The sequence below is a fragment of the Bos indicus x Bos taurus genome, chromosome 14, assembly GCF_003369695.1.
Source record: "Bos indicus x Bos taurus breed Angus x Brahman F1 hybrid chromosome 14, Bos_hybrid_MaternalHap_v2.0, whole genome shotgun sequence".
Taxonomy (NCBI): Eukaryota; Metazoa; Chordata; class Mammalia; order Artiodactyla; family Bovidae; genus Bos; species Bos indicus x Bos taurus.
Genome location: NC_040089.1, coordinates 1,338,679 through 1,357,575, shown reverse-complemented (window position 1 = coordinate 1,357,575; position 18,897 = coordinate 1,338,679). Strand labels below are relative to the sequence as shown.

Sequence of the window (18,897 nt, the reverse complement as noted above, 5' to 3'; positions counted from 1 at the left end):
CCATTCTGGACTCTTTTTCCCTATTCTAACTGGTTCCAATTGGAGAAGGCAATGGCACCCACTTCAGTACTTTTGCCTGGAAAATCCCATGGACGGAGGAGCCTGGTAGGCTGCAGTCCATGGGATCGCTAGAGTCGGACACGACTGAGCGACTTCACTTTCACTTTTCACTTTCATGCACTGGAGGAGGAAATGGCAACCTACTCCAGTGTTCTTGCCTGGAGAATCCCAGGGACGGGGGAGCCTGGTGGGCTGCCATCTATGGGGTCGCACAGAGTCGGACATGACTGAAATGACTTAGCAGCAACTGGTTCCAAATAGGAAAAGGAGTACGTCAAGGCTGTATATTATCACCCTGCTTATTTAACTTATATGCAGAGTACATTATGAGAAACGCTGGGCTGGAAGAAGCACAAGCTGGAATCAAGATTGCTGGGAGAAATATCAATAACCTCAGATATGCAGATGACTCTGTTGCAGGAAGGCAGACCCCTTCCAGGGCCTGAAACTGGGCTCTTGTCTAACACTCGGAAATGAATTGTCCAAGGAGACACATCTGCTGACAAAGCAAGAGATTTTATTGGGAAAGGGCACCCGAGGGGAGAGCAGTAGGGTAAGAGAACCCAGGAGAACTGCTCTGACGCGTGGCTCGCAGTCTCGGGTTTTATGGTGATGGGATTAGTTTCCGGGTGGTCTTTGGCCAATCATTCTAATTCAGAGTCTTTCCTGGTGGCGCACGCATCGCTCAGCCAAGATGGATGCTAGTGAAAGGGATTCTGGGAAATGGACGGACACGCGATGTCTCCTTCTGACCTTTCCTGAACTCTTCCGGTTGGTGGTAGCTTATTAGTTCTGTATTCCTTATCAGGATCTCTTGTCCTAAAACAACTCATGCAAATGGTTACTATGGTGCCTGGCCAGGGTGGGCAGTTTCAATCAGTGTGCTTCCCCTAACAACACCACCCTTATGGCAGAAAGTGAAGAGGAACTAAAAAGCCTCTTGATGAAACTGAAAGAGGAGAGTGGAAAAAGTTGGCTTAAACTCAGCATTCATAAAACTAAGATCATGGCATCTGGTCCCATCACTTCATGGGAAATAGATGGGGAAACAGTGGAAACAGTGTCAGAATTTTTTTGGGGGGGCTCCAAAATCACTGCAGATGGTGACTGCAGCCATGAAATTAAGACACTTACTCCTTGGAAGGAAAGTTATGACCAACCTAGATAGCATATTCAAAAGCAGAGACATTACTTTGCCAACAAAGGTCTGTCTAGTCAAGGCTATGGTTTTTCTAGTGGTCATGTATGGATGTGAGAGTTGGACTGTGAAGAAGGCTGAGTGCCGAAGAATTGATGCTTTTGAACTGTGGTGTTGGAGAAGACTCTTGAGAGTCCCTTGGACTGCAAGGAGATCCAACCAGTCCATTCTGAAGGAGATCAGCCCTGGGATTTCTTTGTAAGGAATGATGCTGAAGCTGAAATTCCAGTACTTTGGCCACCTCATGCGAAGAGTTGACTCATTGGAAAAGACTCTGATGCTGGGAGGGATTGGGGGCAGGAGGAGAAGAGGACGACAGAGGATGAGATGGCTGGATGGCATCACTGACTCGATGGATATGAGTCTGAGTGAACTCCGGGAGTTGGTGATGGACAGGGAGGCCTGGCGTGCTGCGATTCATGGGGTCGCAAAGAGTCAGACACAACTGAGCGACTGAACTGAACTACCTAACAGGACCGGATGCCTTGATCTTCCTTTATTTGAATGTTGGGTTTTAAGCCGGCTTTTTCACTCTTCTCTTTCACTTTCATCAAGAGGCTGTTTAGTTCTCCCTCACTTTCTGCTTTAAGGGTGGTGTCATCTGCATATCTGAGGTTATTGACATTTCTCCTGGCAATCTGGATTCTGTTGCTGAAAGTGAAGTGAAAGTGAGAGTGAAGTCACTCAATCGTGTCCGGCTGTTTGCGACCCATGGACTGTAGCCCACCAAGCTCCTCCGTCTATGGGATTCTCCAGGCAAGAAAACTGGAGTGGGTTGCCATTCTGACTCCACGTTGGAAACTGTTTCTTTGACTTGATTTTGTTGCTTTTGTTATTATAATGATACTTAATGGCTTGCCTGGAGGACCCTGACCCCCTGCCCAACTGTAAACTGAAGAACCTTTGTTCAGCTTGAGAAGGAAATGGCAACCCACCCCAGTATTCTTGCCTGGAGAATCCCAGGGACAGCGGAGTCTGGTGGGCTGCCGTCTATGGGGTGGCACAGAGTCAGACACGACTGAAGCGACTTAGCAGCAGCAGCAGCAGCAGGAGAGAGAATCTGACCCTGCTCATCTGTGAATAACAGAGATTAACACACCCCTTCCAAAGGCAGGCCATTGCCTTGGAGCTCTTTCACAGGGCTGAAGACCCTTTCCCTTTACTTCCCCACTGCCTCTCCCTCTCTGCTCTGCCTTTTGACTTTAGTTCATTATTGCGTCTTTCCCTCTGATCTATAAAAGAACCTGGCATCCAGACCCCAATAATATGGTTATCTTGAGGTGCTAGCCTGCCATTTTTCCTGTCAGCTGGCTTTCCGAGTAAAGTCGTTTTCCTTGCCTCAACACCTCGGATTCATTGGCCTGTTGTGCGGCGAGCAGAGGGAGCTTGGACCTGGTAACACTTCTAATAGCTGGCTTCCTCCTGAGGGCTGGAGGGGTCGTCCCCCCAGGACCACCCCCTTTGCCTCTCCCTCAACCCTCAGGTCCTCTGCTGACAGCCCCCTCACCTCGGGACCGCATAGGGAGCCGAAGAAGCCACTGGGGACACAGGTGGCCAGAGGAGCAGGCACTTGAGCCTGGGATTGGCTCTCCCTGGGAAAATGGCCCTGAGCTCTGCCAGCCCCCAGGCCCGGTTTTCATTTGGGGCCCCCTCCCCACCACCCCCTAACACACACACACACACACACACACACACTAGGTCCCAGGGTCAGGACTTGGAACGTGGATAGCCCCCCAGGCCTGGGCTGGGGGTGGGCAGGAGAGGGGCTCAGAGGCTGGAAGTGAAACCTATATATGGTGGTGTTGGGGCCCGTGTGAGGAAAGCAGGAGAGACTGCATCTTGAAGCCTGTCATCCATCTTAAAGACAGGATGTGACCTGGGCCTGAACCCTGCCCAAGAGTGAGGACACCGTTGCTAGTGAAAACCAGGTCTCCTGGAGGCCTCCCTCCCTACACGTGACAAAGGGAGACTAGTGGAGGCCAGGCTGCCTGTTAGGTTAACCGCGGAGACACCCCCTGATGTATAGTCATTGTCCCCCCTTTAACCTTCATCGTTTGTTCTCCCAGCACCTACTTGCTGTAAAACTCAATCACACGCAACAAAGAGGTTGCTAACATGTAACCAGTCACATAGTGGGGGGTATGAAACGGGGCCTCTCAGAAACATCAGGATCCTTGTTGGGAACTGATCCCCGTTGGACCTGCTGGCGTAGTAAACTGTACTCCACTGCCCTGAGTGTCCTCCGAGGCGTGTTTTGTGGCTCTGGATTCCACAACAGTGTCATTTCAGGGGGACTCCGAAGAGCTCCAGTACCACAGTCTCTTATGTCTCAGTAAAGAGATTCAGTGAGAGTAAAGTGGTAGATACGTGATTTACTAGAATAGGACATTTGTGAGGCTTACAAGGAGGCAGGCAAGAAATGCCATACCCCAAGAACTTAGTGGGCTACAGTTTTATAACCAAAGGGAAAGTGGGGTGGGGGAGAAAATCTTCTTTCTTTTGAGTAGACTTCCTGCTTCTATCATCAGCTCCTCCTCCAGCTTGAGCAGGGGAGTTTTCTTGCCCCTGTGGTCAAGCTAGGTCCATGAATTCTTGTTTTTTATGTGTTCAGAGACCATGTCCTGGGATCATAACGTACTGAGCTCACTGGGCTGGACGTGGGTCTCATGCTGCCATTGTTTTATCGTATGGGGGCAGGTCTCGTCCTTCTGTGGCATGGTTTTGTTGTTAAGCAAACCTGCTTGGTTTTGCGGTTAAGCAAACCTACTTTCTCGAGTAATCATTAACCTATAGGGGTCTGCCATATTTTTCTGGGCTTCCCTCATATCTCAGACAGTGAAGAATCTGCCTGCAATGCAGGGGACCCCAGTTCGATTCTTGGGTCAGGAAGATCCCCTGGAGAAGGAAATAGCAACCCACTCTAGTCTTCTTGCCTGGAGAACCCCATGGACAGAGGAGGCTTGTGAGCTACAGTCCATGGGGTCACAAGAGTTGGACACGACTTAGTAACTAAACCACCACCACATTTTTCTACTTACAATCCCCTAGTGGGATTAACTATTTAATCACCTATTTTGTCCTTACCAGTAGGGTGGGTCTCGGCGGCTCTCATCCTACTGAACCCAGAGAGGGTCTGACCCCTCCTCTCATTAATCCCTGGAGTGGGGTAGGAGGAAGGAGGCAGCTCTTGGCAGCTCATTGGCATCCTTGGCTGCTTCTCCCCAGAGGAATGGGCAGAGTCCCGCCCTCCCCCGCCCCGAGGGTGTCACAGGCGCCTAGAAGAGAAGGGGTGCAGGGGCTCCCCACTCTGGCGAGTCCCTGCACCACCACCATATCTGCCGGGAGCCAGCACGGGAGTCCCCACCCATAACAAGGTTATGTGGGAGAGTTCTGGTGGGTAAGGCAAGCCAGAACTCGAGGGGTGCCCCTCTGGGCCTGCCTGAGTGTCTACCCCAAAACCAGAGTCTGCCTACTTTACTGCTTTGTGCTCTCACCTACACCTCTGACTTTACAGGGGGCTGTCCCCCACCACCATCTCTCTCTCTGAAAAAGAGTTAACTTACAGCTCCAGTTAATAAAGTTCCTGGGCGTGACAAGAGTATTTTATTTCACAAATCCCTCAGATGGCTCTCTAACTTGCCTGACAGGTTTACCCGGACTCCTACAGCTATGCATACGATTGTTTAGTCTCCCAGCCGCTAGAGGCACGGGAAGCTTACGATATTCAAATAGTATAGAGCCTCTAGGAGAGTTAGAAATTGTCAGAATAGAACTAGTAGATTTCATTGTTGAGCCAATGCTTGCTGCCAAGCTTCCACATCCCCTGTATTGTATCCTTGGAAGTGTATTAATTAATATAGTTGGTATGTAGAAAAAATAAGTAGTGGCCTTGGTGTTAACAACTTTAGACCCTTAAGGTAATAAATTCTTTCCTTTGTTGTAAACCCACTGCACCTCTGCCCTGTAGGAATGCAACTTTATCTAACACCTTCGAGGATGGCGCCAAACTTTAAAATAATTACTCTTAGAGAAAATAAGTCTTATGGTTGACAAACCTTTATCAGAGTCATAAAATGTTAACAGGCCTTCTGGCCAGAAGATGATGGAAATCACCTAAACCCTTTGTATACGATAAGTTTGCAGAAAAGAAACCTTGGTTTCGATAAGGATCAAAGACTGCTGACTTTGCATGTTTTCACACCCCCTATTATCCTCTGTGTGCAACTTAGGGTATAAAAGCCCCTGTTGAAAATAAAGCTACAGGCCTTGCTCACCGAGGCTTGGCCTCCCCGTGTCGTTCTTTCTTGTTTCCTTTTCCTCCTTTTCTCTTCTGTTCTTCCTTCATGCCAAAATAATTTGGAGCGCGGGGGTCCTCTGCGACGACTTATTTGCCTGGGCTTCTAAGACCCAATCGAGAAGGTGCCTAAGGTGGGGCACCTTCCGCTATTTGAGAGGGCGCCTGCGGCCTCCGTGGTTAGAGCAGGTTTGCTGTCACGAACTTTATTGATTTCCCGCGTAAACCAGTTATTATTGAGCATCTAATAAATCTCTCAGCCTTTGCTATCTCTTAATCGCCAACGCCGTCATCCTGAGGGAATCCCTGGATCCAACCGGGGCTGGACCCCAACACATATCCTGCTGCACCCAAGCTCTCCTTGCAAAGCCCCCACCCCCCACCCCCGACCGGGAGCAGACCTCCCAGCTCACTTCACTGGCTGGCGCCTGGGTAACCCTGGGAAGGTGGCCTCACTCTTTCTCCAGTGGGGTCTCAGATCTGTGACTCGGGTTCCTCCATGGTCCACTTGTCCTCAGCTGGACCGGCCCTCCTCCCCGGAGCCTGCTAAGAGCTGTGGTCCCTGTAGGAGGAACCCTTGGGTCCACAGGAGGGGAGACAGGTCAGGGGAGGACAGGGATGACCTGGGCCACGCTGTGAGGGTGAGCCCCCAGCCCTACCTCCCAGGGTCCTCTTGTCCACGGAAAATCAATCAACAGTCTTTCTAAGACAAGAGAAGTTTAGTGGAGCTGACCTGAGGATTACAATCAGGGTGACAGTCTTTCAGAAAGCTCTGAGGACTCTTCCACCTGTTAAAAGTCAAGGCAGGGTTATACGTTCCTGAGACAAAGGGTTACACACTGCCAAATGGTGTATTACTAGCAGCTCACACAATCCAGGTCTACACACAAAAAGTGAGTAGTGAGTTGTGGTGTCAGAACAGGCAGTTAGCTGAATGTGAGCAGAAGAAGTGGGGCACAGGGACACATGGCAGGAAACCATGCATTCTGTAAACAGTGGGTGTTGACAAGAAAACAAAGCAGATGAAGAAAGATGGGAAGAGGGTGGAATCTCCAGAGTCCTGGAAAATGTTTTGTTCTTCATATTCTCAGTAAGATCAGCCTCGCAGATAAGATGTACCCATCAGGCATGAAGGCCTCCCCCCTTGGGAAGGCGGAGCTGGGAAGAAATCAGGGAAATGTGACCCCAAGCCCTCACCTCCCCAGTGAGTATTCTGCCCTTATTTTCCCCACCCCACATAATCAGCTTGCCAAAGAAACTCAGCGTAGCTATTCACCCAGGTCTCCTGCATTGCAGGTGGATTCTTTACCAGCTGAGCCACCAGGGAAGCCCAAGAATACTGGAGTGGGTAGACTTTCCCTTCTCCAGGGTATCTTCCCTAGCAGGGATCAAACCCAGGTCTCCCGCTTTTCAGGCGAATTCTTTACCAGCTGAGCCACCAGGGAAGCCCAAGAATACTGGAGTGGGTAGCCTATCCTTCTCCAGCAGATCTTCCCGACCAAGGGATCGAACCTGGGTCTCCTGCATTGCAGGTGGATTCTTTACCAACTGAGCTACCAGGGAAGCCAAAGTAACAAGTAAAAAGCATCCCACCAAACCCTAGGGGACCCTAGGTCCTCACCCTCGACCCCATAAAAGCAGAACCCCAGGCCAGTGCCCGCTGTCTCCCCTCAAAACCCCACACTGTGCCTTCAGGGGTTCCTGGTAAGTCCAGGACTTGTGAGTAGTACAATTGGTCCTTTCAAAGCTCCCTGCGGTCATCGCTGCTGCTGGGCTTCCCTGGGGCTCAGCTGGTAAAGAATCTGCCTGCAGTGCGGGAGACCTGGGTTCAATTCCTGGGTTGGGAAGATCCCCTGGAGGAGGGCATGGCAACCCAGTCCACTATTCTGGTCCGGAAAATCCCCATAGACAGAGGAGCCTGGCAGGCTACAGTCCATGGGATCGCAGAGAGTCAGACACGACTGGGCAGTCAGGCACAGCGCACACTGCTGCTGGTTACTGCCACCCTAATAGGACCCACAGGGCTGGTCTGGCCACAACACTGGGTGTTGATAGGCTGGGCCAAAACCTAACAGGTCAAGGCTACCACTTTTCCCTTTGCTTTTATTTCTCCCAACTGTTTTTTCTCTTTCTGCATTCTTTCGGAATTATGGAACATTTTTGATATTTCCTTTTCTCCTTTATAGGTATATTTCTTATATGATTATCACAATATGCACTTGTTATGCTGCTGCTGCTAAGTCGCTTCAGTCGTGTCTGACTCTGTGCGACCCCATAGACGGCAGCCCACCAGGCTCCCCCGTCCCTGGGATTCTCCAGGCAAGAACACTGGAGTGGGTTGCCATTTCCTTCTCCAATGCATGAAAAGGAAAAGTGAAAGTGAAGTCGCTCTGTCATGTCCGAATTGCTACTATCACCATATCCTGAACAGCTCAAGAACCCTGCAGACCATAACTTCATTTCCTTCCTCCTGTGAATGAAAAATGTTGCTGCTGTATCAGTAAACAAAGGATGTTACAGCCCTCAGCCACTGCCACCACCCCCGAAGGTGAGCCCTGAAGGAACTCAGGATAGAGACAAACTCATGCCCACTGCCAAGCCCTTAGCTACTGCAACTGCCCCAGCGGTGCACCCTGAGGGGACTCGCGACAGAAAAGAACAGGATATTGGCCCTGGAAGATGAGGTGCCTATGAAAGGAATGATTGCAGTGAGCCCAGACTCGCATCTTCCCATACAGAGAAAAGCACCAAATTCCTTGAGATAACTGGTCCTCTTTAATTAACAATAATTTTTTCAAGTTCTGACTACCTTGTCTTTGTCACAAAAAAGTCCTACATATCCTGGCTCCTCTGAGAAGCTGTTCTCTGGCCTTGAAATCCTCAGAAATTCCAACAAACAAAACATCATTCTCAACTTTTCAGTTCAGTTCATTTCAGTTCAGTCACTCAGTCATGTCCCACTCTTTGCAACCCCAGGAACTGCAGCATGCCAGGCCTCCCTGTCCATCACCAACTCCTGGAGCCTACCCAAACTCCTGTCCATTGAGTCAGTGATGCCATACAACTATTTCATCCTCTGTTGTCCCCTTCTCCTCCTGCCCTCAATCTTTCCCAGCATCAGAGTCTTTTCAAATGAGTCAGCTCTTTGCATCAGGTGGCCAAAGTATTGGAGTTTCAGCTTCAACATCAGTCCTTCCAAAGAACACCCAGGACTGTTCTCCTTTAGGATGGACTGGTTGGATCTTCTTGCAGTCCAAGGGACTCTCAACACTTCTCCAACACCACAGTTCAAAAGCATCAATTCTTGGGCGCTCAGCTTTCTTTATAGTCCAACTCTCACATCCATACATGACCAGTGGAAAAACCATAGCCTTGACTAGACGAACCTTTGTTGGCAAAGTAATGTCTCTGTTTTTTTAATATGCTGTCTAGGTTGGTCATAACTTTCCTTCCAAGGAGTAAGCATCTTTTAATTTATGGCTGCAATCACCATCTGCAGTGATTTTGGAGGCCCCCCCCCACAAATAAAGTCTGCTACTGTTTCCACTGTTTCCCCATCTATTTGCCATGAAGTGATGGGACCGGATGCCATGATCTTAGTTTCATGAATGTTGAGCTTTAAGCCAGCTTTTTCACTTTCTTCTTTCCCTTTCTCAAATTTTAGGTCACACATTTTTTTTTTTTCAGTTGACACTTCCCAGCACACTTCTGTTATCTTAGTTCTTATTTATAGGCATATGTTATAAACCCCACAAGACGCTGCTGCTGTTGTTTTACACTGTAAATATTCTTCCATATTTACCCCAATGTTACCAAAGGCAAGCCCACATACCCAGCACACCTGGAGGCCAAGCAAACCTAAACGTCAGAGTTTGAAACAAACAGTTTTATAGCAGGGCCAAGAAGGGCAAACAGGCGGATCCTCCTCAAAAACTGAACTCCGTAAAGGGTTTCAGCAAAGCATTTTAAAACATTTATTTTGTTGAAGTACAGTTGATTTACAATGTGATGATTCAGATATATATATATATTCAAATATTCAGATATATACATAAACACACACATATATTTGATATTGAATATAGTTCCCTGTGCTCTACAGTAGGACCTTGTTATTTATCTATTCTATATATAATAGTTTGCATGTGCTAATCCCAAACTCCCAATCCTTCCCTCTCCCAACCCCCTCTCCCTTGGCAGCCACAAATCTGATCTCTACAACAAAGCACTTTTAAAGTCGGGTGAGGGAGGGGGGTCTCAGGGTCTGTGCCCAGCTTGGGCACAGTTCTCTGTTAGGTTGATGCATGGGAGACGATGCAGTGGCGGGGAGTGGGGTGGGAGCAAGGACCATACTGTCCTGCTCCATCTCACTAAGACCATCGTTTCGGCTTTCAGCATCTCAATTGCATTATCACCAGCTGGGATGACATTCTTTGCACTTATCCTGCTAAGGATTTTCTGCGATCCATGGATCTGTGGGTTATCATTTATGAATTTTGAAAAATATTACATCTTCAAGTATTTATTTAACCCCTCTTTCTTCCCTATGGCACTCCAATCTCATGTAAAGTTAGACCATTTGACTGAATCTCACAGGCCCTGATGCTCTGATTAATTTTTTTCTATTGTTTTTATTCTAAGTTTCCTTTGGGCTATTTTATACTGTCCTGTCTCTACCTATGCTCATAGTATCTTTTGCTCCTAATTCATCCAAATGAGTTCTTAATTTTGGATATTTTATTTTTTACTTTCTGAATACAATGGCTAACTGGGTGTATTAACTTGACTGAGCCACAGTACTCCAATATGTGGTCAGATACTATTCTGGATGTTTCCGTGTGGATATTTTTGGATGAGATTGACGTTTTTTAATATTTATTTATTTATTTGGGGTTGCACCAGCACCAGGGCTGTTTGTTGCAGTGCACAGACTCTCTGGTTGTGGCTCAGTTGCTCTGTGGCATGTGGGCTCTTAGTTCCCCCTCCAAGGAATAGAGCCTAAATCCCCTACGTTGCAAGGTGGATTCTTAACCACTGGACCACCAGGGAAGTCCCAGGACTGACATTTAAATTGGTGAAATTGGAGTGAAGCAGGCTGCTCTCCATAATGTGGGTGGGTCTCATCTAATCAGTTGAAGGTCTGAATAGACCAAAAGACTGATTTCCTCCAAACAAGAGGGAATTCTGCAGCAGTCTTTGGACTTCAACTGTAGCATCAGCTTTTCCTGGGTCTCTAGCCTTCTGGCTGTAGGGGAGCAGAATTTGCCACCCTAAAATATGTCTCTTTGGCATATTAGTTGTTTCAAGCTGGTTATTTTCTGAGAAACAGCATACATGGGAAGGGCTCTGAAAACCAAGTAAGGAGTTGACCTTTTGTAAGAAACATTTACATGTATAAAGGCAATCTCCATTTGGGATGACCAAATATCTAGAAACTCATACTGGTGGAGAACTCAGTGACTTAAATCTGCATTACTGATCACTCCCCCTTAACTGACTGTCCCTGCCTTCAACAACCTGTTTTTCTCTTTGGCTGAGGATGGTATTTAAGGTGAGGGCTTCAGCCACTTCAATGAGTTACTCAGCTCTCCTGGGTCTCTCCCATGTAGACATGGTATTACACTTCTGTTTGATTTTCTCCTGTTAATCTGTCTCATGTCAATTTAATTCTTAGGCTAGCCAAAAGGGTAGAGGAAAATTTCTTCCTCCCCAACACAGCCCACCCTGGAGTTTTTGAACTTGCAGCCTCCCTGAGGTCATGAGCCCATCCTTAAAATAAACTTTTTGTTTACATACACATTCTATTGGTTCTGCTTCTCTGGAAAATCCTGGCCAATACACAGTATATTTATTCGATTTGTTTTATAAAGTCCTATTCTCTGTTAGCGACTTAGCAGTAGCATTCTCTGTTAAAACTCTCAATTTCAAGTCTACTATTGAACACACTTAACATAAAGTCCTTTCCTACTGACTCCATTATCTGGATTATCCCTGGGTCTTTCCCCCCAGTGGTTACTGTCACCTTCCGGCGTTGTATAAATAAGAGCCAGAGGCCACGACTACTAGAAGGTCTCTAGTTCCCTCTTTTACCAGATCAAGTGCACGAGGTGTTCTCCAGGTCAACTCCATCAGAGTCGAGCTAGGTTGGGCTGGACCCCAGAGTTAGGAAGGCGCATCCGACCTCCCATCCCTCTCCTCCCAGGCTTCCAGCGAAGGCTCAGCAGGCCCTCTCCTCATCCCGGAAAGCGTGGCAGATGCATTTCCGCACCTTTGTGCCCTTAAGCCTCCCACTGCCAACTCCTGCTGCCTTGCTGCAGACTCTGTCGAGTCTCTTCAGAGCAAGATCAGCTATGTGTTCGGAGCAGACCTCTTTCCTCCGGTGGGAACTTGGTCCTGAGAGCTGTGGGACTGCCGCAGGTGCCCGTCTTCCTTATACGCGGCCCGCCCTGGGTACCACCGCCAGCATGCGGGACCCTGCGCGTGTGCCGCGTCGCTTTCCCAGAACGGAGCATGCGTAGCCGACTCCGCCGCTCCGCCGGGTGTCTGGGTACAGTCGGGATGGTGGCTGGCGAGGCCCCCGCAAGACGGGGCTGGGGCCCGCGGAGGCTCAGTTCCCCACTTCTGGAAGCCAGTCCACTTGGTGCTTGGTCCTCTCAGCTTCCCAGCCCATTTAAATATGACAGCTGCAACCCGCCTGGTATTTTCTTCTTGGTCCCGCGGGAGAAGACTGCCGGCCTCCTTCGTCCTGACGCACACCGAACGCCCTCTGATGGCTACTGAGTTTTATATGCTTACCTTGCATCCTGACTCATTACTAATTATTTTTCGAAATTTGTTATTTGTATTCTTTATTCTCCAGGATTTCCCAGGTATACTACCACCTCATCTACAGATGGACCTGATTTTAATTCGTTCTCCATTCTAAAGCCTCTAATTAATATTTTATATCAGTGAATACTGGCTGAATTTCAAGTAGTGAAGGGAATGCTTTTCTTATAATGTAAGGTGATGACTTTAAGAGATTATATTTTTCTTGAATATTTTTAATTGAAGGATAATTAATCTATTCCAAGATATTTCAAAGTCTATAGATTTATTCCTATGACATTTATTTTCATATCTATTAAAAGGATGAATTGCATTAACAAATTCCATGATATTTAACTATCTGAATCCTCGGAATATATCTTACTTTTTCTTCGTTTATTTTCTTGATGTGCTGTTGGATTCTATTTGTTAATATTTCTTTAAGATTTTTGCAATGATAAAAGATGTTGATTTGTAATTGTCTTTCTTTTTACAGTTTTTAGGTTGCTTACCAGTATTATACTGGCTTTGTTAAAATAATTTGGAAGTCTCTTTTATGTTCTCAGTCTGTGTCATTAGGAATATCTGGTCTTTGAAGATTTTGTAGAATTTGTGAATTTTGTAGAATTATTTCAGATTGTGAAATAATCTGATCAGGGCCATTTCTTCTGGGATGCTTTCTTATTATATTTATTTATGCTGAAACTGATCTCTTAAAGCTTTTCTCTCAACTGGGATAAATTTTGCTTACATGTATTTTCCTAGGTAGTTATCCACCTCGTTTGAGGTCCCATATTTGTTTAAGAGTATATGAAATAGTCTGTTATCGTTTAAAATTTTGTCTTTCAGTAATTGCTTCAGTCAGTATTTATTATTTGTATATTTGTACTGCCCCTCTTTTATTGATTAGGTTAGTCATTTGCTTATCTAGTTCTTTTAACTTCTCAGAGAACCAAGTTTTTGCTTTATTACTCATGTCTGGGTTTTGTTCTCTGCACCATTTACTTCAGCTTCTAGCCTTATGATTTTCTTCTCCATACTTTCTTCTGTTGGCTTTGGTTCCTCCCCACCCCACCTCTCCAGTATTTTTGAATTCGTGTATTGTCATTTTTTTCCCTTTTACTAAAAAATCAAACTTCAAATTTTTAAAAACTTTTCTTACAGTATTGATGCTTGATTATATTCTTGACTATATTTAAAATATTTGGTTCAAATTTTATTTTCTTGAGTTTTTCTTTTTTAAATAATTTCTGCATCTTGAGAAGTCTGATATCAACCTTTTTTTTTTTCTCTCTCTCTCTCTCTCTCTTTACATATATGCTGTGGAAGGTTTTGCATTAAAGGGTGCTTCTGTGTCTTTTACATTTTTTACTAGCGTAGTCTTAGCGCTCACTTTTCTGGGTCATTTTTCCAGAACAGGTGAGCGCTTTTAGTTTGGAGTTAGGTCGTTTTGTCCTCTTGTTTGCCCGCCCTCATGCTACAGCTTCCAACTTAGGGTCTCAGGTGCCTGCCCCCTTGGAACTCGGAAGTGTGAGCTCACTTCTAAGCTGGTCTACTTACGGAGACCATAAATGGAGATTTTCCTCCAGTCGTTCCTCACGTTCGTCATTTTTTATCTCTTCTTCTTTTTATTGCCTAGTGTTGTTCTGATTCAAGGTGCTCCTTCACACTTTCAAATGTTTTAATTCGGGCAGGAGAGTTTTATTCTGCTCCCTAGCTGGATGTCCGGGACATTTTCCAGGAGCGAGGCTTTATCTTCTTTACTTCTCCCCGCAGATTCGTGCGCTGGGTCGCGGCCTGCGGGCGCGGGGTCGCCCTCTTCCGGCTGCGCGGTGAAGTGCAGCTGCCCCTGCGTCCGCGCTCTGTTGGTGGGAGGGGTGGGTGTCCTCCAACATCAAGAGTCTCTCTGGCTGCTGCAGCTCTGAACTTCCCCTTCTCCCTCCCTTCTTTCCATGTGCCACCAAGCCTGCCAAGGGTGCTTGCTTCCGAAGAAAGGATGCGTCTCCCACTGCTCTCAGCCTGCAGTACCAGGGAGCCGTCCAGGGAGGCTGCCACCGGGCTGCGGGGACAGCAGAGGAAGGCAGAAACATCGCTGGCGGGCAGATACCTCTCAGACCCCAGGACCTGCGTCCCCGGCCCAGAAGAAGGGACCTTGCCGAAACATGAGCTCACAGGTGGTGACTCACCCTTTGCCAATGGGACCAAGGCTTTAACTCGAGACTGTACCCTGAGGCGTGGGGTCCTGCAAAGCTGTCCCGGTGCCCACCCCGCGCCCACCCAGCCTGCTTCATCACACCCACATCCAACACCACCATGCGGTTTGAGGTCCCAGACTCACATTCAACTGGATTACTGCATGAAATGACAAATGAATAAACACACAATGTAAACCAAGATCCGCCCCCAGGCGGGGGCAGTTCCACCCCTTCTGGGCCCACCTCCAAGCCCAGCCCACACACCGCCAAAGGCCGGACAGCTAGAGGGGCTGGAGCGGACCGGAGGCTCTGGGTGCTCCACCACCCCCGAGGTGGAGGCTGGGACCTGCCAGGAAAGACGGGCAGGGGACAGTCCTTCTGGCTGGACCACTGGGAGGGAAAATGACCCCAACCAGCTGCACACCCTTGAAACTGAGCCTGAAGGGGGTGCCGAGGCCTGGTGGTCGCAGCCATCACCTGGGGGCCAGAGGCAACCCCTCTCAACCCCCTTTGCCTAGTAGTCACCCCCTTTGTCCTTCTACCCACTCTCCTGCTGGACCCCTGGGGGCAGGCATTCCCTGCTGCAAATCTAGATCTGGGATCCACACCCTGCCAGCCTGCTCCTCACAAGTGCTCAGTGGGGCATGATCAAAGACATAAAGGCAAGAAGGAAAAAAGAAAAGGCCTGGGGGAACATGCAGGCAGGAAGTAGTGTGAAACCCACCTAGCTACCAGACACCCAGGTGAGAGCCTCTGGGCTTTGGCTGTGTGTTCAGGGTGCAGCCTCGGGAGACTGGGTCCCTGGGGGTCAGAGAAGAGGGCAGCTTTCCTGCCACACCCGGACACAGGCAGGACCCCGAGAGCTGCTGGTCTCCAAGTGAGGTTGAAGAGTTTGTTACAGGAAGAGAAGGAAGTACCCGCGGGGTGGAGCCTGACGGAGGGGGTGAGCCACAGGGGAGACGCCTTCTCCACACCCCTTCTCCCCTTTCTGCTCCAGCAGGAAACGGCCATCCTCACAGACCCGAGGAGACCCTCCCCAGAGCAGGGGCTGACAGGCCCCTGCACCCAGCCCCTCCCTGGGCTGACTTTGCTGGAAGGGCAGTTCCCTGCAGTTGGGAAGGGAAGGGGCAGGAGGAGGGGTCAGGGTGGGAGAGAGTGTCCCATGAGAACTAGGATCTGATTGACCTTAAATGAGGGGTCCAGGGCGGAGAGACCCGGGGGATGGGCAGGTGCAACTTGGGGAGCTCTGGGCAAAGCCTCCTTCTCTGCCCCACCCCCCTCTCCCACTCCCCCGCAGGCTAAGCTGGTGGCGTCATGGGGGCGCTGGTTCTAGCCCTGTGGGCTCTGCTGGTGTCTTTGGACCCTGCTGGCGGAGCCAGAGAGCCAGGTGAGGATGGCCCTCTCGGCTGTGGGGGCTCCTGGGGGCGGTGGGCACATCCCGCGGCGACGGCTCTTAGCTGGGTGGGTGCGCAGCGCACTCCTCCGCGGGGCCGGTGCTGCCCCACAGGGAAGAACCTGAGCTGCTACCAGTGCTTCAAAGTCAGGAGCCCGGAGTTTTGCTTGCCTGCGATGTGCTCCTCCACTGACCAGGTCTGCGTCTCCCACACGTTGATCATCACCCTGAGTGAGTACTTGGCCCGCGTGGAGGGGGACTCCGGGAACTCAGCCCTGGATCCTTTGGGGTCTCAGTGGGGAACTGATGGAGGCTCCCCTCAGGGGACCCTGGCCTGCGCCCACCTTTGCCTGATCCCCATCCTGAGCACAGGGGAGGGGCCAGCTGCTCAAGGTTGAGCCTGAGGGCTTCTGGAGGGGGGCTGGCCGGTCTCTTTCCTTCTCTGGGGTGCCATTTGGCAGCCCATGATATGATGTAAAGCAACGCATACAGTCATATGTGTGCGTGCTCAGTCACTCAGTTGTGTCCGACTCTTTGCAACCCCATGGATTGCAACCCACCAGGCTCCTCTGTCTTGAATTTTCTAGGCAGGAATACTGGAGCGGGTTGGCATTTCCTCCTCCAGGGGGATCTTCCAGACTCAGGGATGGAACCTGAGTCTTGCATCTCCTGCATTGGCAGATGGGTTCTTTACCACTAGCACCACCTGGGAGGCCCCGTGTGATTGTCATATATACCATACAGTAAGGTTCAACATAGTGAATACCATGCGTGCAGCAGATACAGCATGCATGCACACACAGCACAGCAGCTCAGCGTGAGGAGGAGGGCTCCTCCAAGACGACTTTTTCTTCTGCAACTGGGTTATTCTGAGTGCCCTGCTTCCCTCCGGAGCTTCCTTCCAAGGTCTCTGCACGTCTCTGAGTGAAGAGGGGACGGGAGCCCCAGCTGGGATCAACTGGCCCTCCAGTTGCCCTCCCTTTTCTCTCTGCTCAGCTTCCCCCATCTCCCCGGGACTCCCAGGCCCCTGGCTGCCTGGGTGTCCAGGCTGTGCATGGTTTCAGGGAAGAGCCCAGACCAGGGCCAGCAGCCCTGAACCTTGCCTTTGCTGTGACCTTGAAGGTGACCTTGGGCAGCTGTGCTCCCAGCGCTTCGCAGAGCCTGGCCTGTGAAAGGGTCGGGAGAAGGTGTCAGTGCCCACTTGGGGACTGGCCTTCGCCGCCCACCCGGGCTCTTCCTCCTCCCGGATGCTGTCCTCTTCCCCGCAGGACTACAGGTGAAGACCCTGCTCAGCAAGCGCTGTGCCCCCAGGTGCCCCAACACCAACATAGAGTTCAAATGGCCGTCGAACTCGGGGGTGCCCAGCAAGATCGTCCGGCACTGCTGCTCCAAATCTCTCTGCAACAGGGCCCCCGCCCCGCAGGAGGGCCCCAGGGCCCTCTCACGGGGGCTCCTGCTTCGGGTGAGCCTCGGCCTCCTCTGGGTCCTGCTGTGAGCACCTTCCCTCGGCCCAAAGCGCACCCTGCCCCCGTCGCTCTCGAGACCCTGGGTGGCACATGCCCCTGAGGTGGTCGGAGGTGCCATCACCTCGCCGTGGGCCTGGCCACCTCTCCTGTCCCCAGCAGGGGCCCTTCACTCACACAGCCTGGGATTGTAGCCCCCTGCTGTGTTGGGGAATGCACATTTCTCAGCTTGGAGTAACAGCCCCTGCCCTGAATGGATGGTCCAGGCCCCGGTGTTGTGGGAGAAGAGGTGGGGAAAGCCAGAGGCTGGCTCTGGCTCTGGCTCTGACCCGCTCTGCATTCTCCATGCCCACCATCCTGGCCACCTCTGTCCCTGGCTTAGGCAGAGTCCTGCAGGGGGACCGTGACCGTCACTCCTTCCAGAGACAATAAAGTCACTGCTTGCCCACACCCCCTCCTGCCTCCTCCTCATCTCTACCTGCTGTGCCCAGGCTCCAGCTCTTCGGCCAGCGCTCAGCAGACCTCTGTGGTTGGGCGCTGTCCAGCGTGGGAGTACTGCGCAAAGCTGTCCATTGCGCAAAGCTGTCCACCTAGGCTGCAGCCCACCGAATGGGGGACAGGACCAGCGCTGGGCGAGCAGGCACCACGGGCTCAAGTCCAGGTCCTCAGGAGGGCCGGCTAGCCAGTGGTGGAGAGGGAGGGTCAGCGTCTGGGGCAGCGGCCAGGCTCAGTGGTGCCTGCCTAGGGCGGTAGGGTGGAGGCGACGTTTGAGTGGTGGGATGGACGGGACCCATGTTTGGTGCTCAGCTGGGTTGGACAGGGTAGGTGCTGATGGAAGGCCTGGAGGTGCCCAGGATGGTCCAGGCTTGGCTTGGTGGGGGCTCACCCAGGACAGGGCACAGAGAGGGAGCAGGTTGGGACTAGCAGAACTGATGAGAAGCTCACGGCTGTCCAGGCTGCACCAGGGCCCCACGGGCCATCCAGGGGGACGTCTTGGAGGACCAGGCAGCAGAGGACAGGAACCAAGAATCAGCGGGTGGGGGCAGCGTCGCCAGGCCACAGGCCTCCAGAGCCAGAAGAACACTGGGTCCACACACCCGTTCACCACGCCTGGTTTCTCAGGCTTACCCTGCCCGCAAGTCTGCACGCTTCCCCCCGACCCAGGGTCTGCACACTGGCCCAGCCCCAGGTTCTTACATCTGCCTCCCACCATTGCACACCTGACCCCAATCTCCAACTCCTCACCATCTTCCCATAGACCAAGATGGGCCGGCTGGCCCTTGGTTCTCTGGGGCCTTCGTGGGTTCACAGTCTGGGTGTGGCTCCCCTCTGTTTAGGGAGACTGCCAGGGTGACCCGGAAGTCTTTGGATGAGAGTCCCAGAATGCCCACCTTAAAGCGGGGCCTCTCTCCCGCTCACTCAGGGTGTGGATTTTCATGCTGAATTTAAACCCCACCCCAGGTCCCCTGGACTGGCCAAGCAGACTG

At 50.6% G+C, this 18,897-nt stretch overlaps 1 protein-coding gene across 3 annotated transcripts; it reads left to right on the top strand.

The window, feature by feature from the left end:
* The first annotated feature begins 9,604 nt into the window (after window positions 1–9,604).
* Window positions 9,605–17,860, top strand: LY6L (lymphocyte antigen 6 family member L). Of its 3 annotated transcripts, none has more exons than XR_003514375.1 (5): window positions 9,605–12,421; window positions 14,325–15,297; window positions 15,852–15,941; window positions 16,028–16,178; window positions 17,216–17,860. XR_003514375.1 is itself a non-coding variant. In XM_027560681.1 (5 exons), exons 3-5 carry the CDS (start codon window positions 15,869–15,871, stop codon window positions 17,440–17,442), a joined length of 417 nt encoding a protein of 138 aa, XP_027416482.1. In that variant the 5' UTR covers window positions 9,605–12,421; window positions 14,325–15,297; window positions 15,852–15,868; the 3' UTR covers window positions 17,443–17,860. The 3 variants fall into 3 exon arrangements, 2 of the variants coding, with proteins under 2 accessions (XP_027416482.1, XP_027416483.1); XM_027560681.1 differs by having other exon boundaries at window positions 16,062–16,178; XM_027560682.1 differs by lacking the exons at window positions 9,605–12,421; window positions 14,325–15,297 and adding an exon at window positions 15,304–15,497 and having other exon boundaries at window positions 16,062–16,178.
* The last annotated feature ends 1,037 nt before the right edge of the window (window positions 17,861–18,897 follow it).

What these genes read in the sequence shown, in the direction of transcription:
- LY6L (XM_027560681.1), top strand. Translation starts at nt 15,869, where the DNA reads ATGGGGGCGCTGGTTCTAGCCCTGTGGGCTCTGCTGGTGTCTTTGGAC. An exon ending in TGGCGGAGCCAGAGAGCCAG is followed by an intron (nt 15,942 to 16,061) that starts GTGAGGATGGCC and finishes GCTGCCCCACAG; the next exon opens with GGAAGAACCTGAGCTGCTAC. An exon ending in CACGTTGATCATCACCCTGA is followed by an intron (nt 16,179 to 17,215) that starts GTGAGTACTTGG and finishes TCTTCCCCGCAG; the next exon opens with GACTACAGGTGAAGACCCTG.